Consider the following 27400-nt stretch of genomic DNA (forward strand, 5'->3'; position numbering starts at 1 on the left):
TCCAGTCGCTTCAAGTTTATTATTTTTAGTTTCACTCTCCTCACATCCAAACAGCGACCGCTCCCCTAGACCAAACCTCTTTTCTGGAGAGCAGATTCATGTCCACATGAGTTCTGAGGGGCCCGGGGGACTCCAGACTCTGTCAGTTAGGTTGGGCTCTCCGGCGTTAAGCAGGGCTGGTGGCTCCTGCAGGTCTGAGCCACATCTACATACGGAAGCTCAGAACATTTCTTCGGCATTTGGGGCCCTGCTGTTCTGCAGCTCCAGGAGCCGCTGCGCAGCCTCCGCCAGGTCCCGTTCCCCAAGTTGACGGTTATCTCGAGTCCGAATGTTCACTGTTCTCTTAGTCTGCTCTTTCTGGCCAACCACTGCAGGAAGAGGGGAGGTTTGGGAATCTCAGGGCAAATTTATCCAGAGGATATCTCCTTCTGCCATGCAGAAATGTCAGAGACCTAAACCTTGAGCAGGGGTGGGAGCTCGGACGTGGTTCCGGGAAAGGATATATTTAGCTGTCTCTTGCTCGAGTTAGTTCTCTGCTCATCCTGAGGAGATAATGGAATGTTCCGGACATTCTATAACGTGTCTTATCACTTCCACTCAGGAGCGCAGGAGTCAGAGATAGGAGGGTCAGCCAAAGAGAGACAAACAGATAAAGAAGCAGACACAAGAAACTGTGTGTGTACGTGTGTGGACGTTAGAGAAAGGGGAGGGCAGTGGAGTGGAGCACACACGTGCAGGTCCCCAGGATCACGGGGCGGCCTGCTCCCGGTGCCGGCTGTGCACAGCTAGAGTCAGGTAATCCGGCTGAGAGGTTTCTGCTCCCCGCCTTCAGGACAGAGCTTTGAACCTTGGAAAATGGAAAAGAGGAGCAAGGTAGGCCTAGACTTTTTTCCTTAAGGCCTTTCTCATCTCATAGGGCTGGGTTGACTCCATCTAGGTCTAGAATAAACAAAGCTAATTAATGCCTTATTAACTCTTCCTGTCCCTTTCTCTCTGATGCTCCCTCGGTTAATTAACCTAAGAGACACCAAGAGCTAGGGCGGAGGTCAGAAGAAAACTGTCCTGAGGGTCAGAGGTGGCGGTCAGGGGAAACCCAGGGCCCAGATGTCTCAGGCACTCTGAACCCTGGCTCCTGCCCAGCTCAGGTAATGAGCCCCAGTTAACCGAAATATGCAGACGACCCAACTCAATAGATAGGAAAGAAGAACACAGAGGCCGGGTGGAGGAGTGTAGGGCTCTGGGGGTCTGTGCTGCCAGGTCACTTACCAAACAGAAAATTGTAGTGGGCGAGCTGAGCCCGGCGGACTCTCCGGCCGAGGGTCAGCCCGGGGTCAGCATCCAGGTCGGCGGCCAGTCCCATGGCTCGCAGGCTCTGCTGGGCCTGGGGCAGAGGATCAGTGACAGCGACTTGATTTAATGGAGGGCTGAGGAGCTGGAACAGCCTGACGCTAATTTTCCTCACGCTCCCCCATTGGCTCCTTCTTCCTCTGCCTCAAGGCTCTCCAGTCCGCAGGGACGAACCCTCCTGACTCCCGGCCCCCGCAGCTTCCCTGTCTGCCTCCTGCTGGAGCTGCACCTCCGAAACAGCCCAACAGACAGCCACCTCTTGTCTTTCCACCTCTGACAATTATTCCTATTATGGCTCTTCAGTTTCCTGGTTCCTTAACTCCTCTGTTTTCTTCCCACTGCCAAGGCTTCCCTGGGCTCTGCCTGTTTCTAGGCTCCACTCTACCCAACCAGCTACTCGGTTCTGGTACCATTCATATCTTTCTCTCTAGAAAGGAAAAATAAAACCAACATTTTGTCAAAGCCTGCTTTAGTACCAAGGGCTCTGTTGTCAGCATTTAACATTTATTGTTTAATTTTCACACATCTCCACAAGGCAAGAATTAGCCCATTTTTTGGATGTGGAATTCCCAGCATACAGGCCAGCAGCCGTTCAAGCCCAGCCTTGTGACTCCAAGTGCTGTGCCCCTTTCTCCACCCAACGTGGCCTCTACCACCCACTGCTCGGCCCCACGCTCCCTATTAGTCCTGCTCCGGCCTCCGTCCTTGCCCCCAACTCCTCACCTCCCTGGCATATTCCTCTTGCTCAGCCCCCACAGGAATGACCACCACCTGGAACGGGGACAACCACAGCGGCCTGATTGAGAGAACAGAGGAGGGCAAGTTACTTACCCCGGCTCTGACCACACCTGTGGCCACAGGGAACACATCCTAGAAGGAAACAGAAATCTGGGGTCAGGGGTCTCACCATTTTCCCCCACAGCTTTCTGCCAGCACTCCCAACATCCTTTCCACAGAACCAAGCACTGCTCGATGAATGAGGACTGGACGCTCCAGGGCCCCCGCCTGCCTTGGAGGGAAAGAGGAAGGGGGATGGAATGGAGCAGTGTCACAAAACCTGTACCCAAGATCACTTTCCAGTTTCCAAGAACGGTTCAGCCCTGGCAAGGGAGGGTGGGAAGGGTTTCGTTTAGTTTTTAGGGTCACAGGTAGAAAGGGGAGTTGTTCTCCACTTATTCTATGAGCAGCCAAGGGAAAAGGGGACAGGGCGAGGTTCTGTACCCCCTGTACTGGAGGTCAAATCTCAGGGGCAGCTGGAAGTCAAGCTGGATTGTTCCACACTGATGGGGTCGACCCAGGGCGTCATGGAGGTGCACATCAATCTGGAGGAGACAGAAGGGAGGACATGAGAGGAACCAGCATCAGTACCCTCCATTATGCACGCCAGCCCTTCTACCCACCCACGTCCCAGGCTGTGCGGAGAGACGGGTCAGCCAGCTGCTTCATACTCAACTCTCTTGCTGGCAGCAGCTCTTTCCACTTAATACTGGTGTAACATTAGGGACACCGATACTTACATGAATGGCACATCCACGGCTTGGCCTCTCAATTCCTTGAGTTCCCCACCTCAGAGACCTTCGCCTGCACCCGCGCTATAGCTATATCCTTCATCCTGTCATCACCCAGAACAGCTGCACCTCCGAAACAGCCCAACAGACAGCCACCTCTTGTCTTTCCACCTCTGACAATTATTCCTATTATGGCTCTTCAGTTTCCTGGTTCCTTAACTCCTCTGTTTTCTTCCCACTGACAGACCTCTCGGCTTCTCCCACCTTTGCTTCTTTCCCCATGCAGCTGTAACCACTCTCCCTGGTTCCCCAGTGTTATTGATCTTCTGTCGCATCCACAGGACAAAACCCCTCCCTGCTGGCACCCTTGCCTCCCACCTCCTTGGTCCTGTAACAGAAATGCCCGGTGCCGCCAACATGTCACATCCCACACAGACGCAAAAACAGGAACAGACGCAGATCAACTCAAGAAACCCTTGCTCTGCTAGCAATCCTCTGGCGGCCCGAATCAGCTCCGCATCCTTTCCTCGAGGATTTAAGCTCTCTCCTCTCTTCCTACCTTCAGCCCCCTCACTGACCACAACCCTCTCCCTACTCCCATCTCAGCAAATGATCCTGTCTCCTATCTCATGATGAATTCTGGTATCATGAGACGAGAAAACGTCTCAGCTTCTAGCACCACACCTATAGTTTCCTTCCTGCTGCCCTCCCAACAACGGCGAAGGCGGTCCTCTCTGCGGAGAGCTCGCGGTCCTACCCTCACACCGCCCCAGAACTTCCTTCTGCTGAAAGCCCTTCCACAACCCCAACTTCTCCCTGACCCAGACGGGCTCCCTCTCATCACCGCACTTAAACATTCGCAAGTCTCTCTTTTCATCAACATCCCTGTTGATCTGTCAGCTACTCTCCTCTGCCTTCATAAGAGCCAAAGTTCTTGAAAGAGTTTGTTCATTCACTTCTGACTTCACCCTAGCCCCCAATTTACCAAAAAATGGTCGCTCAAAACCTTACAGCCTTTTCACTAAATCCAGCAGACACTTCTCAGTAGTCTCCCCATGACTTTTCACTGTTCCCACCTTGCCACGTGAGTTTTCATCCTTCACCACATTTTCTCCTACGATGTTCCCCCCGAAACACCTCTTTACTTGGCCAACAATACCTTTCAGATTGGAAAGCGATTCCTGCAGGAAGCCTTTCCTGACCCTCCTGATAACACACTCCTGTAGCGCCTACGCAGTGCGGATCCCATGCTGCTGAGCTGCCCTGCGTACCTCCCACAGCCCTCACCAGACCTAAGTTCCATGGGGCCAGGAAGTGTATTGCTCTTCTTTAAATCCTACATGAGTTTAAAAATATCCCTTCATATCTATTAAGTATTTAATAAAACAAACAAAAAAAATTCAAATAAGACTCTAACCAGGGTCCCCATTACCTTAGGCCCATAGAAGGCACCATCTCCAGGGTTAAGGTCCCAGGGTTCGCCAAATTCTTCCAGGGCCTGTTGAAGGACCTTCAGAGGAAAGGAGACAAGAGAAGAATATGTCACCTTTGACTTTATGAGCAACATATCCCGCTAGTCCCCCGTAAACGACCGTCTCAGCATCTGCTTCTACGGAGACCCTGATTCCCACCTGCCATCCCCCTCCATCGGCTGGTTTATCTGCCTCTGCTTCCCTACCACCTGCTCACCTGCTCAGCCTGGTCCCAAAGGCAAGGCTCTCCCAGGAAGCCAGATGGCCGGGTAGACAGTGCCAGGCGGAAGGAGAAGCCAAGGACAGCGTAGACAGAGCGGAGGAAATCAAGGCAGCTTCGGATCTCTGCTTCCAGCTTGAAGCAGGAAATAAGGGCAGGTGAGCTGCTAGCTAGAGCTCTGGGGTGATGGCAATTTTGTGAGAGAGGGCAAAAACATAGAGGGAAACTGGGGATAGAATATAGTTGAATTGCAGTATATAAAGAGGGCAACTGGGGGTCAGGAATGCTGGTGGTTCGCAAGGAGAATGAACGGTGGCTCAGAAATGCTTTGGTGGAGCTGGGGAAGGGCCACCTGAGCCGGGGCACAGAAGATGTGAGCGTCATCCTGCTGGAAGCGCCGCAGCCGGGTCAGTCCCCCTAGGCTGCCAGAGGCCTCGGCCCGGTGCAGGGCCCCGAAGTCTGCCAGTCGCAGGGGCAGCTCTCGCCAGGATCTGGGTCGGTGGGCGAACATCAAGCTGAAGTTGGAGTAGGGGGAGGTCAGGACCACAGTGAAAACGAGCCCCTGAAGACTGCTCTTCTACCCAGGCTGCCTGCTTCCCTTCCCCGCACCATCAGCTAACACCCTCTCTGGCCTCGGCATGCCTCTCACTGAGTCCTGTCAGCCCCACTCATCACAGTCTGGGCCCTGCCTGGTTCAGAAGTGAATTTCTCAGTAACAGTAATAACAGACATCATTCACTGTTGTCCCTCTGTGTGATAGGCACTGAAGTGAGAGAGGAACCTTAGGCAGCAACTCCAAGCCCCAGATGTTACACATAAGGAGACTGAGGCTTAGGGAGGTACAATGAGCCTCCCAAATTCATGTGTCAGCTGGAGCGCAGATTCGAGACTCAAATCAGGTGTCCCAATACTATCCCAAGGTGCCTTCTTAATATTACTTAATGTTCAGCAACCCAGCTGCCTAGCCCCAGCCCCGGGAGGACCAAGGCCTCAGGATCCCAGCTCACCAGTGCGCAGGGCAGTTCATGGGCTTGAGGGCGAGGGTGTCTGTGGGATGACTGGTGTGGTGGTCACTCTGGGAGCAGGTGGGCCTGTCGGAACCTGGGGTCTGCAGGGCAAACATGTCTTCCCGATAATGCTCCCAGTGCCCGGACTGTTCCCAGAGTTTTGTAGAAAACAGCGTAGGGGTTTTCACTTCTGAGAAACCACGGCGGGTGTACTCAGCCTGGAGAGGAAGGTACAGACACAGAAGGCCAGAGGAGGCAGAGTGGCAGCTGTGGGATTCTTCTGGGCCCTCAGGTTGTGCAGATCACAGCTACAACCCAGTCAGCGTCACGGTCCCTCCCTGTGTTCCTCTTCCGCAGAGCACACATTTCTAGTATCTTGAGAAACGTCACCAGCACTTTACAACATTTATGTTTATGCTTCTAATCCCCCTCTTTAACACCTGGCTTCTTCAAGGCTTTTAGTCCCTCCCCAGCCCTCCTTCCCCTGGTCTAGGGTTCTCCTTACCCTGATGAAAGCCACCAGTGCATTATACACCCTTGTCCCTCGAGGAAGGAAGAAGCAGCTCCCAGGACTCAGTTCATGGAAGAAAAAGAGCTCTTGTTCCTGGGGTCAGGAATGGCAATGGTCACTTAAAGGGGGATGTGAGGGCTTGGGAACCCAGGAGAGATAACTGACAAAGCAGCTCGCCTGGGGGATTCTGAATCTGCTCCCAATTTCACAACCAGGTTCCTTCGTCTCTCTCCAACCCTTATCATCACCCCCTGCCCCACTGCCCCTTTCCCCGTCTCGGTACCTTCCCAATGCGCCGGTGGTCCCGTAACTCTGCTTCCTCCCTCCATTCTTCCCAGGCCCTCAACTCCTCTGCTGTGGGGAAGGAAATCCCTGACACTCTCTGCAGTGTCTCTGGGGCACCTGAAAACCTCCATGAGGATGATGAGTTCTGTGGGAAGACACAGAGTCCAAGGGAAGAAGGGGAGGACTGAAGCCACCCAATCTCTTTCAGTCCTCATATGATACTCTCGCTGTAAGCAGCACAAGTGTGCCACCGGACAGCAGTCCCATCTCATCTCTCTCTACCTCCCCCACCATCACCACCAGCAGGATGGCCACCACTATCTTTCAGACACCGCTTGTCATGTTTACAGCTTTGGAGGTGCCTGAGCCTTGATTTCCACGTATGTCCTGCCCAATTCTAACCTTACCCTGCCACATCTTTTTCTCCCCATTCTCACCACCACTGCCCTCCAAGCATACCTGTACTTCATCCCTTCCCGTTCTAATCACTGACTGCTCAGAAGTAACCCTAAGCTCTGGTCAAATATCAGTCTATCTGTCCCCTCATCAATTTCCCAGATGGCTGCGAGGACACTCAGCATCCCACACTGGGTCCTATTCCTGGCTACCTGACATGCAAATGTCTCTACCTGCTCTTTATTTAAACAACAGTACTAATAAGAAACAGCCTGCATTTTACAGCACTTGTAACTTTTCCCCAAACACTTCCTCTCGTGTTAGTTGGTGTGTATGATGCGGATCTGCTCGTAGGACAGGAATATCAGCCTCATTTGATTGATGGGGAAATGGATAAGGAGATTTACCCAAGGTCACACACTTCATCAGTGGCAGAGACAGGACTAGCACAGTGCTTTTTGATCTACGTATCTGCCTCTCTCCCTGCTCCCTGCTCCCATTCCAACTAATAACTCACCTTGCCCAGGAGCAGTATTTGCATAAAGGGCCTGCCCTTGACTTAGAGTACCCTCTCTGTGCCTGTCAAACTGTGTTCCACACCCGCTCTCTCCACAGGAGCCTTCCCTACGTGACCTTGTCCAGCCTGTTCATGCCCTTCCTCTCCATCTCCCTTAGTACTGATGTCTGACTGTGGGGTTGGAACTGGCTTCTGGGCCCTGGAGGGTGTCCAGTAACTGTCATCAGACTGGGAGTTTCTAGAAGCGAGGGACTAAGCATCTTTCTTCTTCTGGACCCCCTCTTAGCTGTCAGAGAAGGGCCGATAGAGGGACCTCTTCCCATTCCTCAGCTCATGCCAGTGAAAACAAGAATCTCAGCCTAACCTGGCCCTCACAACTGACCGTTAGCAGCTTCAGGCCTCCAATCTGTCCGGTATGCCGAAGGTGCGGGCCCCGGCAAAGATCAACCAACAGGCCACACCTGGGAGGAAGAAGGGACCAGTTAGTGATTTCCAAATTCTTTTTTTAATTTAATTTTATTTTTAATGGAGGCACTGGGGATTGAACCCAGGACCTCGTGCATGCTAAGCATGCGCTCTACCACTGAGCTTTACCCTCCCCCCAATTTCCAAATTCTTCAGCTTCTAGCTTCCTCCCTCTCAGGGCCTTCAGCTGACAGAAAGAGGAAGTGAAGATCTTTTCCACAGAGAAAGCAAAGGGAGATAAAACTCAGTTCCCATTTCTTTTTGGGGACTACCTTCTATCTTCTCTCCCTTATTCCTTTCTGGCCTTCTCCAGTGCATCCCCATCTCTTCCTGTTTCCCTCACTCTTGACAACCCTCACCCGTATACTGTTGCCGTTGGACCTGTCACTTTCTCCTCGATCAGGCGAAGCTTAAAGGGGTTATCCTGGAAGAAGGGAAGAATGCAGACAAGTCTTTATTCCCAGAGGACATCCTGGGAGAGAGCCAGCCCCTTCCCTCATGCCTCTAGATCATCCTTCTAACCCTGTGTGCCTCCACCCCACCTTGAAGAGCTGGCGCAGCTGGTCCTGGGAAGCCTCTAGTCTCCGGAAGGGCTGCGCAGCAGCGGCAAGCTCCCTGCAAACCCGCTCCAGAGCAGGCAGCTCCGAGCCCCGGACTGTCCTGGAATGATGAGAGCTGGCTGGTTTCCATCCCCTAAGGAGCATCACCTGGGTGACACATCTGTTGGCCACGGGGGTGAAATCCAGAAATAACTAGAACTGTTGGCAAAGACAGACAAACTAGGGGGAAACACAAATAGCAAATCAGGTACAGCATTGAGAGCTGGAATGGAGAATTATATTCAATATCTTGTAATAACCTATAATGGAAAAGAATCTGAAAAAGATATATCTAAATCTCTCTGCTGTATACCTGAAAGTAACACAATATTGTAATTCAAGTGTCGTTCAATTTTTAAAAAGTTTAAAATAATAAAAAAATTTACAGTTAGAGCAAAAGGTCTATGTACGAAATTAAATGTTGAATGCAGACAAGCTAAATAAACAAAACTAGAGCAATAGTAAAGTAAAAGCTGAAGAATTCATAAAGGCTAGAGAAGGTAAGTTTTAAGCAGAATTAGAAAATGAAGGACATGGACTAGTGGAGAAGGTGGTGCCAGGTCACAGCTGAGGCAGGAAGGGACCCTCTTCCCAACTTTCTTTCTCCTCCAAATTGAACATGCCCAAGGCCCCAGAAACCACCCCAGTAAATGGGTACAAACTTTAAGTTATAAGATGAACAAGGCCTGAGGAATTAATGTATAGCATGGTGGCTACAGTTGATAAATTCTGTATTGCATAATTGAAATTTTCTAAAAGTAGATCTTAGGCATTCTCATACACACAAAAAAGCATGTGATAATTAATTTGATCACGGCAATCCTTTCACAATGTATAAGTATGTCAAATCACCACGTGTACACTTTAAATATATAATTTTATATGTCAATTACACCAAAAAAAAAAAAACCCCTGAAAAATGAAATAAAATACGGTGCAATCTCTAAAAAAGAAACCACCCCAGAACCATTCCCTTCCTTCTCTGCATTGCTCACCGTTCCTTCCCCAGGAAGAAATCATGGTAGAAGCCACATTCTGTGCTCGGACCTTGGCAGAGGACAGCACCTAGGAGTTGTTCAGCTGCTGCCCCCAGGACATGGGTGCTGGAGTGCCAGAACACCTAGGTTCACAAGAAAGGAGTTCATGAGCTTGTAACCTTCTCCTTTAGCCCCTAGCTTTCTGATCCTCTCCTCGGAGAAGCTGGTGTGAAAACCAGCAGGGTCTCCTAGGAATAACTACCACAGAATGGGGAACCTGACCTGTGGGGTGACTGCTAAACAGTAAAAGCAAAAACAAACAAAAAACCCCACAAAAACTGAATATAAAAGAAGGAAGAAGGCCAGCAGAAATAGTGCAGAGAAGAGAGTGAGCCCACTCCTCAGTGCTTCTCGGTCCTGGAGTACAGAAGTAGGAGGCCAGTCAGTTTTCATGCCACCCAAGCTGACAAGAAGAAAAGTGGAGAGCAGGCCAGGTTGTGTGCTCAGTTGTGGGAGCCACATTACAATTAAATATACCACACAGATGACTTATAATGTGTGTCTCAAGAGCTAGGGTTGGGGGGACAAACTGGCGTATTATCCTTTTATTTTCAACTTAGTATCTCTCCCTTTCACTAGCACAAGTGATCACTGCTTAACAGACCTAGGCTGAGGAAAACTTTTCATTCTACGTTCTTCCAGCTTAGGCAGGAACAAAGACAAGCAATCTGTGGCCTCCCATGCAACTGCAAACAGAGAAACTAGAGCAAAAGAAATAAATGCTAGAAACACCCACTTAAACACCTCTTAGTTTAGTAGCCACTGTACCCCCAATAAGGAAGAAACTTACTGCTTTCCCCTCTGGGGAATCGAATGTCAGAAATCTGAGATCAGAATCTGTCTCCAATGGCCGCTCCAGATCGTAAGGTTCTCCATTCACTTGAGCAGCCACTGCAGTATCTGCCAGTTTTGAACTTCAGCAGTGACAGATGCAGATAAAGAAAAAGACAAGGTTACAATCACAAAGGATGAGAGGGACTAATCTCTTAGCAACTCCAAACTGGCAAAGGAAATGTGTTACCAGAGCAATAGAATCCATTGTTTCCCCCCATGCATAGCAGAGGAAGGGCAGAAACTATGAAAGTAATGCATGTAAAAAGGGATCCTCAAGAAAGGCTATCTTAATGGGGATGGAATAAACAAGCAGAATTATTTCCCTGTTCAGGTGGAGAAAGTTTGGAGGTAGAAAGATTATCCTAGTAGGCATAGGATGAGCCTGGTACCTGATCTGCTGGGCTAGTTGGTAAGGGGTTGTCTTCCATGCCACAGCGTCCACTTTCTGACCTCCAGGAAGTGATATCTTGATAGCCCGGTGTTCCTTCTGTGCCATGCTTGCTAACCTCTTTACCTGGGCAGTCCATAGCTCCTCAAAAAGGCCACGCCGCTCTACCAACCAGTTTGGAGGGGTCGGCACAGCTGCCTGGAGAGAAAGATGTTAGGAGGTAACACAAGTCCCATCATTCCTTCTCGGGATTCTAGATAGTGGGAAATGAGGTCATTTAAATGGCCGTGGTCCTAATTCCTAGTCTTTAAAAGGACTAGGTGATACAGGGCCCTAGGCTGGGAGCCCTACGCTCCCCCGGCTGCTGACCCTAGTAAAAAGATGGGGCATCTACAGGCTAGGGTCGCCGGGTCCAATGACGCAGGGCGGGAGTAGAGGGTGTCAGGCTGGGTTGAGAGCCTACACTTTGCGCTTCCGCTGGGCTGGGTTCGATAGGGTTCGGAACTTTTGGGTACCTCACGCACCGTGTGCAGCCCGCAGGCTTGAAACCCTGGGAGCCGGAGCAGCCGCCACCTCTGACACAGCCCCATGTTCCTTCCGACCCCAGCTATATCCTCAAATAAACGATCGCTGCTTCTCCCTCACCAGATTCCTCATTGGCTCCTGGCCCAACAATATCCATGCTTATTGGTTATTACAGCTGCCACTCCATTCTAGGACCACCTCCGGGAACTGCGAGGAGGTACACCCCACACAGCACGAGCAGCGGTGTGGGTGGTTCCGGCGGACCGGAAGACCTAAACTGTTACACAAACTGGCAATTCCCGAGATCTGCAGAGTTTCAGCCTAAAGTGGCAATAAGATACCCTGCGGCTTTGAGGAAGGGGCAAGAAAAGTCTCCAGAGAAAGAGTGGGAGAAAAACGGACGAGTAGTCATTGCCTTTCAACCATTAAGTTTTCTTTCACATAGTTTTCACTGGCAGGTAGGAAACACGTAAGACTTTGGAACGAGACAGACCTAGTGTCCTGGATCACTATGTAAAATTTTTGGTAAATTTCTTAACTTTTTCTAAGCTTCAATTTTCTCACCTATAAAATGGGAATAATAATAGTATAATTATGAATTGTTGAGGTTAATTTTATGTAAATTATCTAATATACTGCGCAGTACACGGTAATAGGCAACAATAGCGACAAGCTATGAGAATAAACGAATATATAACAACTTTGAGGCTGGAGCAAAGAATCTGAAGAGGGTGCATCTTGGAGTCCTTTCATACTCATGGTGCTTAAAGAGGGCTCTTAGAGACCTCTTAATCTTACAAATGAGGAATTTAAGGGAAGAGAAGGTAAATGATTTAAGATCAAACAGTAAGCGCTGATGCTGGTTTCTGAATGCAAGTCTTGTATTCTTATACCACACTAGATTTTGTCTGGTAATAGAGTTTACTCCCAATATAATTTGCCCATCACTTCAGAAAGAAGTGCCTGACCCTAGAATATTAGCTCTCTGTTTCCTACACAAGACCTTTGCCTCTCATTCCCATCCTAGCTCTCAACTTCCTTTATCCCTTCTCTTCCCTGTTATATCCAGAACACAGGACTAGATACAATTTGTTTTACACAGTAAAAATTTAAACATGGCCAGGTTTGTAGTAAAAAATGAGAAATGAACTTGAGGGCAGCTGTGAGGTCTTCAGTAAAGCCCATTAGTTCCTTCACCTGGGGGTGGGGATGGTTGGAGTTTGTTCTCAAGTTTCCAGTGGTGATGAAATCAAAGATTGTGGAGGAAGAGCTGTCAGAGAAAGATGTTTAATCTAGGTTTCCAGAGGCCAGAGGTTCTGTCTGGGAGAGGGAGCAGTTGATCTGTGTCATAGGCACCACCACTTTGGATCTTGGCTCCATCTTCTGATATGTTAGACACCCTGAAATACAAAAAGAAACAAGACTGTGGAAGAGGAAGATTACTTGTGACTGAGTGTGTGTGTGTGTGTGTGTGTGTTTGTGGTTGGTAGAAGGTACTGAGAATTTTAAAATGGCATTCAGAAAAAGTGTGACAACAGGTAGAACTTTTCCCATGGCTCTGACCAAAAGGAACAGGGGAATATTACATTGCAGGCAACAGAATGGTAGGCACTCAATAAATATTGAGTTAAGAACGTACCAATTGCTGTATTGACTTGAAACTCCATAGGATACATATACTGACACATACCTTCTTTAATCATTCTACTTTGTAAGGATAGCAGAGGGATGATGGAATAAGTAAATTACACTGTTATGGTAGCTCCCCACACTCATCCCTCAAACACTTACTGACTGCTTACTGTGTGCAATGCACTGAGCTGGGTGCTCAGGGGATGCCAATCAATCAATCAACTACTACATCGTTGCCTGTGTAACCTGTGTTGCAGTGGAGGGAGGAAGACAGGAATGTCAAGAGTTAGTCCGTTCCTCCCTGTGTAGCAAGCAAGCCAGCCAGCAAGCAGGCAAGAGCAAGCTAGCTGAGGCCAACTCATTAACTGCTAGTTCTTCTACAGCTTCTGATTTGTGACCAGCATGTCTTAGCCTCGGAATTTTAACCCCTTAGCCTTCCTGGGAAATATCTATTCCTGAAACTGCTCTTATTTCCACCAGAATATCACAGAACAACTATGTGCCAAGCACCATGCCTTCACTATCTCATTTATCTCCTAGAAGCCCAACAAGTAGTAGGTCTTCTTATACTCCCTTTAAAACATTAAAAATGACACTCAGAGCAGTCAAGCCCCAGTCCATCTGAATCCAAGGCCTGTTTATGCCATGCTATTCTGCCTCTCTGGGACCAGGGTAATCATGATGCATCACATTTAGTACATCTGCCTTTTTCTTTCCAGGGTACACTTCTTGGAACTTTGGGGCCTATGAGGCCTTAATATGGGGTAGAGAGAAGGGTCAAAAAATAAGTCAAGAAAAGAGGCATCTTACCAAATTTTCTCTACCAGACTAGGGTTAAGGAAAAAGAAGAATTTAGGAAGTAATGCCAGATTTCACAGACGTTTAGGGAAAGGGAATCCTCAGTAAAGGGCATCCTCGACCCTGTCAATTCTGGGAACTCCTCAGCCTGACTCCACTCTCAGAATAGACATCCTGTTAGCTAAACCTTTGGTTGAGGAGGTATTATTTTTATAATCATAAACTGTGTGTAAGAATTCTCTCACTGAAGGTGAAGTACGTTTCTCACTTGTCATCAGGATCAGTATATGACTCCAAATCTTAGTTTGTAGAAGCAAAATTTTCTTGCACCAAAGAGGTAGAAAAGATACTGGAAGTAAAAAAGAGAAATGTAAGAAGGTAAAGAAGGTTTGTACCATTGCCACCAAATGCTTTCGAGGCCTAAAGATCTAGCCAAGTGGCTAACGCTACAGTAGTAGGTGGTGTGGGGAGGTAATTCCACCCCCGGCCCTGTACTAATGAAGATCGAGGATAGGGTCTAGCTTTTACTTTAACTTTGCTCTAAAGACGCCATAAAGGGAGAGAAAGTCCAGCCAAATTTGCTGAGTAAATCAAGGAGGGGAAGCATCCTACCAGGGGGATGGGGACACTGTGAACTTTGCTTTGAAAACAAAGCCTTAGGCTCCCCTAAAATCTCTACTAAGATTTCCCTTTCCCAAGGCGTCTGAGTCTGTAGAAGAGAAACAAGGAAACAGCCACCTCCACCTCTGCCTTTTAAATGACCCTGGTTTGTCAGGTGAAGACCAAAGGAAAAATATGAAGTCTCCCAAACACAGGAGTCAGTGCAGGTACGCGGTAACTGGTTTGATGCTGAAGTAAAAACAGCCAAAAAACAAACAAGCAAACAAAAACAAAGAAAGAGCAAGGTTCTCTGAAAGAAGGTCCTAGATACATCTAGAGAAATATACAACCGTGGTCCACTACCCAATAACCAAGATTTCAAATTAATACTTTACTAATCCCTGTTGGTCTCAACAATGATTGGCTACTTAGAAAATATGGGACCTTAAGTATTGTCTCACGTAGGTGCAAGGGATTCCTAGCCAGGGATGGGAAAACAAGGAACTCGATGCTGCCCACCTCCTTTCTACCCATTCCGACTGAAATACCCCAAGAAAAACGGAGGAAATTTCAAGTCGTCCTGTCTCCTCCTTTCCACAAATTATGCAGCAAAGAACTTAATTCTCAAAAAGGGGGTACAATGGGAAGGGAAAGGAAGTAATGTTGTTGGAACATCTAACTTGCTAGGAACCCCAACAGATCTGGGGTGTAATGGTTTAAGCCAACACCCTTTTGAGTCAAACACAAAAAACCTAGTCTATATTTGTTCTCTGTTGGTGCTGCTCACTAGCCCCTCCACCTGTATCTGGGTTTTCAACTTATGACACGTTATAGTGAGAACAAGGAGAAAGGATAGGAAAAAAATTGAAATAATGGAACCATAACTGTAACATCACGAAATGTAATTCTAAATAGATCTCAGCCTTCTTATCCCGTTCCCCTCAAAGTTGTAACTAAGCATTAAAGGCTTCTCCTGTCCTTCCCCGGCAGCTAGTCAGAAATGATTCGATATATAACTTTACACTGCTCTTGGTCCTTTAAAACACATGTGCTTTTCTTTATCCCTACATGGGGGAAGGGAGAACAGGATGTTTACCTAAGGGCCGATATCTCACTGACAGGTGTCCCTCTTGCGGCTTTGTCTCTGTAGCCTCAATGAGTTATTACTCAGCAGTCGTGCAGGGCAGCTGACCAGACATGTCCAGTTACTCATAAACAAGTATGAGAAACACCTCAGTACCCCAAAACCCATTCTGTGTCACCGTCTACATACATGAGCTGGTAACTCATCCCTCGCATTCCAGATTGGCTTAAAGAAAACAATTTCAGTGAAGTTAATATATTTTCAACATGTCCACAAAGGCCAATGAGGAATTCTAAGAGCTGTTGCTTCCCTGGGGTGAAGACAGGAATCAGGAGGGCAAGTCAAGGTCCCAAGAGGGGGCCCGGAAGAGGGCGAGCCGGATTCCAGGAGCAGCCCGCACAGAGTTACACCCTACCTGCTGGGTGTGCTCCTCACCCGCTGCTATTTCCAAAGTGTCTGGTGACACGAGTTTCACATATTCAAGGCTGCTGTCTGGGGCCTTCTACCCTGCCAGTGACCCAGGCTGGGTCTCGATGCAGTGACTCTTCATCCCTTCACCCAACATTCCATTTATTAGGCCTCACTGGGTTATGAAAAAAGGGATGGTGCAAAGTTTGTGTGGCTTCTGTATGACAGACTGCCAATAGGCAAGAAGGGCAGACGTGTGCAAAAAACTGGCCAGGATCCCTACCAACACCACCCCAATCTATGCTTGCTTTTAAAATGCTCACAACTGTACAACTTTTGAAGACATACACAAATCATCATGCATACGGTCTACCCACTTCATTATCAACCACTCCCTGAACATCCTGATCTCACCCCACTCATCATCCCTTTCCAAAAGTGAATTACATCAAGGATCAAACAGAAAACCCACAAGGTCATGAAGATCTCAGAGGCTCAGACTGTCTTCAGTGACACTGAGTGCAGAAGTCAAAGGGGACAGCTGGACAAGATCAGTGTGAGAGGGGAAAAGTCAACCACACAACAAAGGAAACCATACTTTATTAAACAGGAAAACAAAAACATAATATTGGGGACAAAGAGATTTAAAAAAAGAAAAGGAATGGCTGGAAGTGAGGAAAAGTGCAAGTCGTCACGAGGAAGGGACGAGACGGGTGGTCTGTGGCATCTGTGTTTGCCTCAGAACCATGTGGGCACACACACCACCCCTCTACCCGCTACGCACTCTTAGACCAAAAGCCAATACAACCGTATCTTCGCGATATATCCAGGCTTTTCTTCCTGCATTCTGTAGCTGGTTTCACCTTCAGCCCTGGACAGTGAAGCAGGGTCTTTGCAGAAAATTGAGGTTTATCCAACCACAGGCCTGCTCCTCAAAGCAGCAGTCTGAGCTCCTGGAGAAGTTCCTTCCTATTTGCACTCACCAGAGAAGCAAGGGGCCCTTGGTCAAAGCCCCAGATCTCAAAGAAAAATATCAAACCTTTAGAACTAGTTATTTTATTAAATGATATTAATACACATTTCAAAAGGATTTCATTGTTGTTGCCTCTAAAGCATGTATTTGTTGTTTTCCACACGAACACGTGAGATTATCAACCCAACATATCTAATTTTAATCTTAACAGGCACCCCAGCCAATTAAAGAAAAAAAGGGGGGGGGGAAGCAGTAATTTACAGCGGCTTCAAAACAATAATGGCCGAAGCTTAATTATGCATGAACTAGTAACTTCAGGATTGATAGTGGATGTTCTGCAATTAGGAGGTTTAGCATATTCACATTATCTAGACAGGTTTGCTGTACCACATATATATATATATATATATCACAAACATTGTATTCCTGGGACCGGAAAGAATAAAAGGCCTACTCTCTGATCATCTTACCCTCCCTGGAAACAAATCAAATTCTACTTACTGTCAACTTTTGGGAGGGTGGAGGGGAGCAGGGAGAGGTCTCATCTAAGCCGACTGAAGATTAAACTCTTACAAAATTCGTAAGGACTCAACTTCTGATACTGTTATCACTGAGTTCTAAGTGGTACCAGTGTACTCACGACTCCCGTCCGCCAATTCTGTGATTTTACAGCGAGCACCAAGGACCTTACTAACAGCTTCGCATATTCTTTCAGATCAATCATGTCCTTGCCAAGACACACTATGCTATGCTTTCTTTAAAAAAATCTTGTTTATTTTTTTAAACTCAGGTTGAAATACAAAAGTCAGAGCATGGGAATGGAGTTTTAAATCACAGACACAGAAAGAATAAAACCCCTTTGTTTCATGTTACGAATACCAGAGTTGTCTTGTTCCACTATATCACATATATACATTATCATCTTCATTCACTGCTGCAGACCGATTTCCTTAAAGTTAACAACAGCTGACAGTCACATAAAAATCCTCACTTCCATCCTGAAACAAATGCATTAAGGATTTTGTGGCTTAAAAAACAGAACACTCCACACAAAAAAACCAACCCTAAAATATCCATCTTTTAAACTGTACAAGGTCCTCCTTTCATGTATTAGCCGTCAAGCTTCTGAGGACAATTACCCTGCCCCAACACTCAGGAAGCCAATTTCTTCACAACCCCACATTTTCTGATAAAATCAAATGGTCAGAGAGCCTTTTCAAATAAACACTACTTTTAGCTTAAATGAGAGCAGCAGAAAGAATTCACATTCTTTTATTCTAGAATGAAAAACATCTCACTTAATTTTCTGCCAAAAAAACCCCTATTTCAGTTTTGAGTCAAATAGAACTCCCCTTTCCCTCCCCTCCGCCCCCACCCACACCCTCTTTTATACTTTTCTCTAAACAAATGTCTTAGGACTCAATATAACTATGCTGTTTCTTCGCTTTGCTACACTATATACCCCATCCCGTTTACAAGGTCATGGTATCATGCATTTTTTGTGGGGAAAGCTACAGGGCAGAGAGGCTTGAGAAGATCAAAGGAAGAAAGAACAGTTGGCTTAAGACCGGAAGTGCGTTAGGAAGATGAGTGACTTGCATCGTCCTAACCACAGAACACATGATGAGACTGAATAAGTAACATGGAGTAAGTTACACAAAAACTCTCAAACTATGATGACGCACACCTGGTTTAAGCTGCTCTTTACCTGAAAAGCAAGTTTATTCTGAGATAAAGAATCATCTTTCACTACACTGTCTGCTCTCTTGTCTTTAATATTTTACTGGAGGAATCCAAAGCAATCCCCATACTTGTAAGTTACTTCTATACTAACTTAGAAGAAGATATGAAACTTGCTAGGATTTCCTTTTCTTTTACTCATCTAGCTGGAGATTACCAGGGTGTACCTTGGGGTAAGACACTAAATAATAAAAAATCGTAGTAAAGGAACATTTGCTCTTCAGTGTCCTTGGATATAAAGATATAAACACTCAAAGTGTAATGATTGTCTTTGTCCCCAGTACTAGTTGTAGAAATACAAATAAACCTTTCAGTTTAGGGAAAAGAAAAGCACTTCTTTCTCATGTAAAACGACTAAGGGCAGAAACATTTTTTATTTTCTAGAGTGGGAGGTGAGGATACGGCTTGAGCTTTGAAATGTGACAGGCTGCTATCTACAGAGTGGGGTAAATTTGGATTTATCAGGCCCTCCTGTTTCCCTGTAAAGATACATATAGTAACACCCACTTGTCACTAAGACAGATCTGAAGAGGTAAAATCTAAAGATGCTACTCAACTTCCTCCTTTGAAAAATCAATAGGGGTGAATACAGGATGACGTCAAAGGGAAAAGAAAGGTAAAAGACAGTCATTTTTTTTTTTCCTTTCCCTTGCAGTTAATCTTTGCTGAAATCCACCAACAAATACCACTTATACTTGGGAGGCACTACAGTAAAAATGTCTACTTCTTATTAAAAAATACAGGGATAATATTTCAGTTGCACTTTTGTCTCAGTTGTCAACCGTAGTGATTTTCTTTCTGGCTATTAAGTGAAAACTGAGGGAGAAAAAGTCAAGAAAGCAAGCAGGAAGCAAGAGCTTGATGCAAGATGTGTGAAACTCCTCCAGAAATGACTCCTTGTTTATGACAGGTGGGCAGGTCACATCACACCATTAACGGTTCCTTTCTTTAGCCCTCTATATTGTAGTTACTCCTTACTTTAACCTTGACATTACATCCAGCCCCCTTTCTTTTATTCCAAGGATAAAGAAGGAAAAATTTTACTAGGATAAAATGAGGTTTCATTTCAAAGTTACTGCCTGACAGTACTTTAGTAGAGGCTGACTTAAAAAAAAATTTAGATTTTAGGAGAAAGGTAAAGCACTCAACTTCAACATGCCTTTAAAAACAAAACAAAACAAAATACTCGACAGGTCCAAGGTCTCTCACATTCTCTCCCTGGCAACAGCTCTTGGCCGTCAGAGAGCACACAGGGAAGGGAGCCTGCTGCTTACAGCAGTTACTCAGCTGGAGAGGGAAGGGGATGGGAAGCCTTCTACTGACTATTCAATAAGCCACGCCCAAAATAACACCCCAACATTGCACATGTTGTTATCTGTACTGGTGGAAGTTTTATTTCAAAATGTAGTAAAATTCTTCAATAGATAGGGCAAGGTAGGCTCTGCTTCCCCCCCACCCCTCAAGCCCCCAGCCAAATGAAGTGGTTTTGGTTGTTTCTGTGCCCCCACCCCCTGCAAGACAAACCACTCGGAGAAGGTAGGTGTAAGTGCGATGGGAGGGAGGACGGGATGGAGTAGTGAAATGTAAGCATACGTGACTTTTTAATTTGGAAGGGAAGCCCTCTGTGATAATAAAAAAGAAAAAAAGAAATCAAAGGAGGGAAAACAAAACAACAATAAACCAAACTCCTACTTCCAACGCTTTCTAGACTGTTCAAAATGCCTCTCCCTTAGTCCCCATCAGTACCTGGGTGGGAAGAATGGGCGTTTTGGTGCAAAGAACGGAGGGCCCCTAGCGAAAGGTGGCCTGGGTCTCTTTAAAGTGTGGAAAGGGTCTCTGCTGAGAAAAGGTTCCCTAGGCCGAAAGTCTGGCCGGGGACTCCGCAAGATCATACCACTCCGGCTGATGGCGTCTCTGTGTGAGGGACCCAAGGGGGGGCCACTGCCGCCGTTGCTGCCCCCCCCACCTCCTCCTCCATGGGCTGGGCCCAAGTGCTCCAGAGAATGGGAGGGCAGGCTCAGGCTCTCGCGTACACGGCTAAGGCCAGGGCCGTTGAGGTCCCGTTGGGTAGGGCCCCCATGGTCCCTGGGTCCTGGGAGCACCCCAAAATGATCAGCCAGTGTCCCTTGAAGGAGGGAACTATGGTCCTTGGGAAATACTGCCACAGCCCCTGCCACTCCATGCTCTGCCAGTGGTGGGGCTGGGAAGGGTACAACCCCAGAGTGGTCAACAGGAGGTGGAGGAGGAGGTGGAGTAGAGAAGGGGACACCACTCCCACCACTGCTGCTATGTTCCCCAGGGGTTGGAGGAGGGGGTGGGGTCGGGAAAGGAACTCCGCTGTGCTCTCCAGGAGGAGGTGGGGCAGCATGGGCCAGGGCTGCCTCCTTTGTGAAGGGGTTCGAAAGATCCACAGAGGGTAGATGAGTGGGTGCATCTCGAGAGAAGATACCACCATGATCCTTAGGAGGAGCAGGTGGGGCAGATGATGGCCCCACTGGCTCTCTCTGGAAGGGTGTCCCATGTTCCAAGGGGGACGGGGGGAGATGATGCTCAAATGTTGAGTTGAAACTGTTGGAACGAAAGCTGCCGACACTTTCCTGAAATTGGGGTGCCCGTTCCTTGTACGGTGCTGTTTTAAAGCCAGTGAGGCCTCCGCTGCCCCCACCCCCAAGGGATGCCAACTCAGAGGCACTTGAGGGGCCATTGTCAAAAGAGCTGCCTGAGGTGCTCAGATCAAACCAACCCACCCTCGAGGCCTCACGCCCATGTCCTCTACTGCCCTTCCCAGGGACTCGGATGGACTCGACAGTCTGTATCGGCTCCCCGGACATCCTCCTGTTGGACGCGCTGTGATAGCCCAAGGTTTCTATGGGGGCGCCCTTCTCTTCGGTGCTGTCGGGCACGTCTAAGCAGGAGGAGGAGACGCGGGTTTCTATGCGGTAGTGCTCTTCTTGCTGCTGCTGCTCAGCGGCCGTCAGGCTGGGCTGGCCGAGGTTTGAGAGACTGACACCATCACTTGAAGTGCCCTTGCCGGGGGCCTGGCCAAAATGCTTATCATCTGAGGGCTTCCGCGAGGCATTTTTAAGCATATTCTTAAACTCAATCGTCGATGTGGTGGAAATGGTGGAGGCCAGGACTTTCTCCACACCCGACGTGGGTGGGTGGCCCGTGGGAGCGGCAAGGGTATTCTGCGGAGAGAAAAGGGAACGGTGTGGGACCGGGTGAGGAGAGTCTGGGTACTGCTTCTGTGGCAAACTGAGATGCCCACTGGTAGACTGAGACAAGCTACTGTGGTTGGAGTCGGGGGTGAAAAATGAATCATTCTTACTCGGTGATGGTGACCGGTCAGACCCAGGTTCATTCCCTCTTATGCTGAAGGCACCAAATAGCCCAGGGGAAGACGAAAGACGGTCACAGTTCTCACTAGAGTCCAGGAGAGCCCTCACAGATGGCGGGAAGGCAGGCTTTACCCCAAATTCTTGGGCTCGGTGGCTGTAACTGGACAGGATTGGCTGGTACTCGGTGGCATCAGAAAGCTTGCTTGATTTCAGGATAGATTTGGCTGGTTTCTTCTCCAGGTTCATCATGGCAGAGGGTGGAGGCCCTGAATATTCAAAATCTCGGTAATCCTCATCTTCCTGGAAAGAAGTATCTGGATAGAACTTCTCCTGTGAAGAGTCCATCAAGGAAGACGGCCTCTCCATTCCATCAGGAGGCTGCTTATAGGGTGACTCGCTGCCCAGGCCGAAGGGCCGGTACGCAGACACCGAACTGGACAGCTCCCGGGCGTAGCTTTCTTCTCTCCCAGGAGGTGGTGACCTTGTGCTGCTGGGCGTTGAGGAACCAGGGCTAATGATCTTAGAAAGCAGGGACATGGTGTCCACACTGCTGGACGTGGGCTTGTCCATCATCTCATCCTGGGTGGGCGTCCCACTTCGTTCATCTCGCACCGGGGTTCCATCAATGTTGTCGATCGATGTGCTCGTCGGGCCACGCTGGAAGTCTGAGGAGTGGCTTTCTGCGGGGGCGCTGGACCCCAGACTGCTCAGGATTGGGATGTTCAAGTTCAAGCCGCTGAAACCAGGGTTACCTTTTAAGAAGTTGTGGATCTTCATTTCCAGGCTTGGGGAAGTGGACTCGGACTCCAGTTTTGGCTTGGAGATTTCTGAAGACTGGCACATGGCAACTTCAGTAGGTGGGGCAGCAGGGCTAGTATTGTGGGTACCTGTAAACCCCAAAGTGTTGGATGGTAGCTTGAAAGTAGTGCTTGGGAGCGCTGGGCTTTGCCCAATTGAGGCTTTGCTGGCTGAAGTTGAAGAGACTTCAGAAGTTGATGAGTTAGGAGAATAGCTGAAGTTTTTGGGAATAAAGGATTGGGTATTGGAGGGCAGACTTCTTCCTTTTATGCTAGAGACTGTGGTGTTGGCAGGGGAAGCTGAAGTGCTCTGGGATGCAGCTTCACTGGATGCAACGGGGTTCCCAGTGACGCTCTGAAGTAAAGATGACAGGCCTGTAGAAACAAAGAATTAGCGGAGTTAAAAAGAACAACTCCCCACCTTACAATGAAAACAATGCAGACTAATCGGATATTCTCACTCATTCCAGTGGGAACCAGATAGACATTAAAATATGAGATCAAAGGGAATCCGGACCAAACAAGCAATGGCTAAACGTCACAGAGAACACCGGACCTATTTATCAATATAAAGAGAGCAAATTACTGAAATGTTTCTAGTACAGTCATGAGACGAGTCCAACATGGCACAATAAAAGGCGACAGGAAGGGGGAGATTTTAGTGTCAGAATCATTCATGGTTTAAACAAGACAAAGCAGAAAAAGAAAGGGGGCAAAATTATTTTTAAAATAACACTTTAAGCCAGTATTTCTTAATGTTTGGCCTGTGGAACTGTTTCTCTAAATGCAAATAGATATTCTGCCCTCTGCCCTACCCTTCCTTTCCAACCTCCACATTGTCCCTAACAAGCTAAGGTGCACTGTCAACCTCAGGAGCAAGACGGCACGTGCAAACTGCAGGATTTTATGTGAATAGCGATGCTCTTCTCAAGGAGCATCTCTAGCTAGACTGGTGTTACCTCTGGGAAGACAAAGCTTTGGCTGTTAAATTTTTAGTTGCAAAATGTAACAATAATAAATATACAAACACACACCATAACGACTTACAAAGCTAGACCACTGGAGCACTGATCCTTACACAAGAAAACATACAATCCCCATTTTACAGCTTGGAAAAATTCAAGGATTATTGGTCTACTTAAGTTGACACTGAAGAGATTCAACCCTACTTACTGACAAATAAAACCTCAGAAGCACTGAGAAAGAATTCTTTGGGGCAAAGGCTGAAATCCAGCAAAGCAAACTGCTCCTGTAGAAAATTCCTTAGAAAAATACTTGACAAAGAGATAACAGAAAGTCCTTAAAATTCAACCATGTTTTGAAAAATTTGCTCAATTTCTGATTATAAATGAAAAGTTTTTATGTACACTTCACCTGCGTTTATAGCTTTTAGTCATATACTAAAATCGTTCCTTCATAATCATATGTGAAAGAAAATAATCATTCATATGATACATCAATTAATGTTTCTTCAAAATTTAAATTTTTATCCACATTTGCTAAGAGACATAAGGTCTTAAGAATTTTAAGGCCACTCGTAACGTTCTCAAATGCCATCAACTTCTAAATGAGGAAGCATGGTTTTTACTATTATCCAATATTCAATAATATTCAAATAATTGAAATATTGTTTATTTTACTTATTATTGTCCTAAAAAAAAATCCATGTTTTATTTCCAAAAAGTTCCCTGGCTGTGTAATTTTCCTCCTCCTAATAGTTTGACTTAATTCTTAGTAGTCACTGCTCTTACCAAAATCAAGACATCCTCAAGCACTAGAAAGTAATAAGTGATAATATCATACAATTTTACACAGCTATTTTCAGTGTATCTTTCAGATATTGTGAAATAAATTCTTCAAAAGACCATCCTGTTAACACAGATACTATGCAGATTTCCGGTAACTGGTGAAACAGTCTCTTACCAATAAATGTTACTTTTCTTCACTCTTAAGCCATACTCTATGGCCTTCAACCCACTGAAGTCATTCTTTTGTGTTGAAAATCTGTCGATAAGGGCTGTGGGTGACAATTCAGAGCAACGTTCTAAGAAATTTCCTTTATGGTCTTTGAAGAAATGTATCTATTTTAAGTTGCCAGGCACAGTTCTTTTAAAAGTCAAGAATTCCACTTTCCACAGGAAAATGAAAAGTGATCAATTGCCCTGTTACCCACAAAGCTTGTTTCCTGAGACTCCCACTTCTCACTTTGTCACAACACGTCTAGATCCGTTCAACTCTGCCTGAGAGAAAGTCCACATGATACTGTTGTAACAATTTGCTGAAGGAAAAGCCTCTCCTTTCATACGCTGTATCTATAGAAGAAGCTAGGATACAGGTGAGTTCAAAAGTTTTACTGTGACTATAGGACAGTGACAGAAGAAGGACTAGCACATGCCAATCTCTCAAAATAATTCTTCCTGAAATCAGCAGTATAAGATGTACTGTAGTGTTATCATTACTCCTTTATTGCTGGTGCCAATATGTAGGGGTGTGGATTAATTATTATTTAATAGTACTTAGTTTTGTGTAGCAAAACTCTCATATTGTAAGACAAAGCTCACTAATAATACAGCGCTTGGCAGATCCACTTACAGAACAGTTCAGAAAATTGAGAAAAAAAATAGATACCTGTACGGCTGCTCTCTATTCATATAAAGCAGGGTTTCTCAACCTCAGCACCACTGACATTTTGGGCTGGATACTTTGCTGTTGTTGGAGCCGCCCTGTGCATTGTAGGATTAATTAAGCAACATCCCTGGCTCCTACCCTCTAGATGTAGTAGCACCTCCACCCCGACCCCAGTTGTGACAAACAAAAATGTCCTCAGACACTGCCATATATCCCCTGGAGGCTGCTGGTTGAGAACTACTGATAGAGAGTAAATCACTATATTGAAACAGTTCAAAATTCATTGTATAATTATACTGAGGTGCTTACAAGAGATTGTTGGTATCTGGAGGGTCTGAGAACAGAGAGGAAGGTAAGCTTTATGAAAAAAATGTTAGAAGCAGACAGTTTTAGGCACAAAACAGATGATCAGCAAAGCTGAATGAGAGGGTCAGATAGGTAGAGATAATAGGCAGGCAAAAAGCCGAAAAAGGTACAACATCTCCAGAGGCCTCCGTAAACCACTGGGACACAAAAAGGAGATAATCATGCCTCGTGAGAGTTCTGACAGCAGACTGATCTTTCCTACTACCTTTAGCTTCTGTTAACGTTAGAATATGTAAACCTCAACATATACTAACCCGACTAAAGAGCTGGAATAAAAGCAGCCCTGACGGGTGTCTTGGGGTAGGTGAAAGAATACTGGACTCCAGTCAAGAAATCGGGCTTTTGGTCTCAGCTCATCGTTGAAGAGACAGATGTGTAACCTGCAGCAGGTCACATCACCTCACTGAGCCTTAATTTCCTCCCCTGAAAAGGAAGGGATCAGACTACATGATATGTGAAGTCTCTCTCAGCTTTGACATTTCGTAATTCTATAAATGCCAGCTCGTAGGTGATAAATATAAAGAGAATAATGAATTAACTGTATTACACATTTCATGGCTTTGGGTTCCTCAGAAATGGAATCCAGGATTAAGCCGGAGACAAACATTCACAATTCAGATCCCGCTGGCACATGTCAGTTTACCTTGCAGTGCAGGGGCTGACTGTGTCTGGGTTTTGGAAAGAGCAGACAGAATGCTCTCTGGGGTGATCTCCACCTTCGAGAGGATATTTGCCAGAGGGTTGTGAGATGTTGTCGTGGCCGGTGCAGGTGTCTTCAGGCCACTGGTGAGGTTGCTGGGACTTGTAGGAGTTCCTGGAGAAGGTCTTGATGCAGGACTGACCCCTGGTGGCAGAAAGATTAACTCAAGAAAATGCAATTCAAAATGACCTTTAAATTCACAGTATTTTCCAGTTTGGTATATTTAAGAGGAATTCTGTGACTGATCCACGAATGGTCCATCTTGTACAAAGAAAAAAACCTGAAAATTAGATGAAGATTTGCTTCTGTCTTCTTGGAACACTTAAATTAAACAAGTATTAAGGTTTTTTTCCCATACGTATGCATTAGTTTTCAGAGCCCCAATAGAAACAGACTAAAGAATCCATTTCTCTTTTCTCTACCAAGTGGAACTTACACATCAGAGTACTGTAGGCGCTCAATCAATACTGCTCGCTAATTATGATCACAGCCATTGTAATTGTGTAACCTTGCGATTGCATACTTCTATGTGATAAATTATTTCCTTTTGAAATTAACTTTAAAATGAGATTATTTAACCAACTTCTACATTTTTAAATTTTAAAACACTGGGTTGATTTTTAACATAGGACAAAATATATATAAAAACAAAAGAAAATAATTTTTGATTTTTTAATGATCAAAAAATGAAGATATTTCACAAAGAAAAATAAACGATAAGCAAATGAAAAATTTTAATCATATCTTTTATCAAAGGAATGAAAATTAGAACAAATAAATTTTTAAGACCGAATTTGACAAAGATTAAAACAAAAAAATATAATGGAGAGGTTGAGGAACAATGGGACTTTTCATGTACTTGGAACAAAACAGTACATTTTCAAAGATCATTTTAGTCATAACACGAAAAGACTTAACCTACACGCTGATTTGTTTTTGAGTCTTTACCTTTTAGAAGTACATATTTAATTATTTATGAAGAAATTAAGTACTTGGGATTTTCTTCCAAATAATCAGGATTGGGTAGGGCACAGCAGAAACAAGACTGGCCACGTGCTTATACTGCTGAAGATGAGTGATGAGCACATAGAGGGGCTCTACTTTTGCATATTTTCATTAAAATTTTCATTTAAAGAAAGCCCTACATACTTGTCAACTCTCTTAAGAAGGGTTGTGCATAAAACTTTAGCATCAAGGTTGTTCATTACAGTACTCTTTATAACAG

General features: G+C 46.2%; 2 protein-coding genes across 11 annotated transcripts in view; both read right to left on the reverse strand.

Moving 5' to 3' along the window:
- On the reverse strand, window positions 1-11245 carry TARS2 (threonyl-tRNA synthetase 2, mitochondrial). Of its 7 annotated transcripts, none has more exons than XR_012062874.1 (18): window positions 11102-11221; window positions 10588-10784; window positions 10155-10278; window positions 9323-9447; window positions 8271-8448; window positions 8088-8152; window positions 7646-7724; window positions 6349-6495; window positions 6060-6158; window positions 5555-5772; window positions 4900-5062; window positions 4545-4682; window positions 4288-4365; window positions 2569-2669; window positions 2255-2352; window positions 2071-2143; window positions 1267-1381; window positions 1-368 (listed from the first exon to the last, which is right to left on the reverse strand). XR_012062874.1 is itself a non-coding variant. In XM_006216938.4 (18 exons), exons 1-18 carry the CDS (start codon window positions 11174-11176, stop codon window positions 220-222), a joined length of 2157 nt encoding a protein of 718 aa, XP_006217000.1. In that variant the 5' UTR covers window positions 11177-11245; the 3' UTR covers window positions 1-219. The 7 variants fall into 7 exon arrangements, 6 of the variants coding, with proteins under 6 accessions (XP_006217000.1, XP_072802736.1, XP_015105594.1 ...); XM_006216938.4 differs by having other exon boundaries at window positions 2255-2356; window positions 8271-8388; window positions 11111-11245; XM_072946635.1 differs by having other exon boundaries at window positions 2255-2356; window positions 11111-11245.
- A 5428-nt stretch (window positions 11246-16673) lies between these two features.
- RPRD2 (regulation of nuclear pre-mRNA domain containing 2) overlaps window positions 16674-27400 on the reverse strand; it is a 74802-nt gene continuing 64075 nt past the window's right edge. For 2 of the 4 annotated variants that reach the window (XM_072946648.1, XM_072946647.1), the window contains 3 exons: window positions 26119-26319; window positions 21675-22856; window positions 21210-21534 (listed from right to left, as the gene is read on the reverse strand). In XM_072946648.1, coding sequence (XP_072802749.1) covers window positions 21446-21534; window positions 21675-22856; window positions 26119-26319 — 1472 coding nt within the window. In that variant the 3' untranslated portion in view covers window positions 21210-21445. Of the gene's footprint in view, window positions 22857-26118; window positions 26320-27400 lie in introns of all 4 variants that reach the window. The other 2 variants (XM_072946646.1, XM_006216937.4) reach the window with 1 other exon arrangement.

The sequence above is a fragment of the Vicugna pacos genome, chromosome 21 (assembly GCF_048564905.1).
Source record: "Vicugna pacos chromosome 21, VicPac4, whole genome shotgun sequence".
In the NCBI taxonomy this organism is placed as follows: domain Eukaryota; kingdom Metazoa; phylum Chordata; class Mammalia; order Artiodactyla; family Camelidae; genus Vicugna; species Vicugna pacos.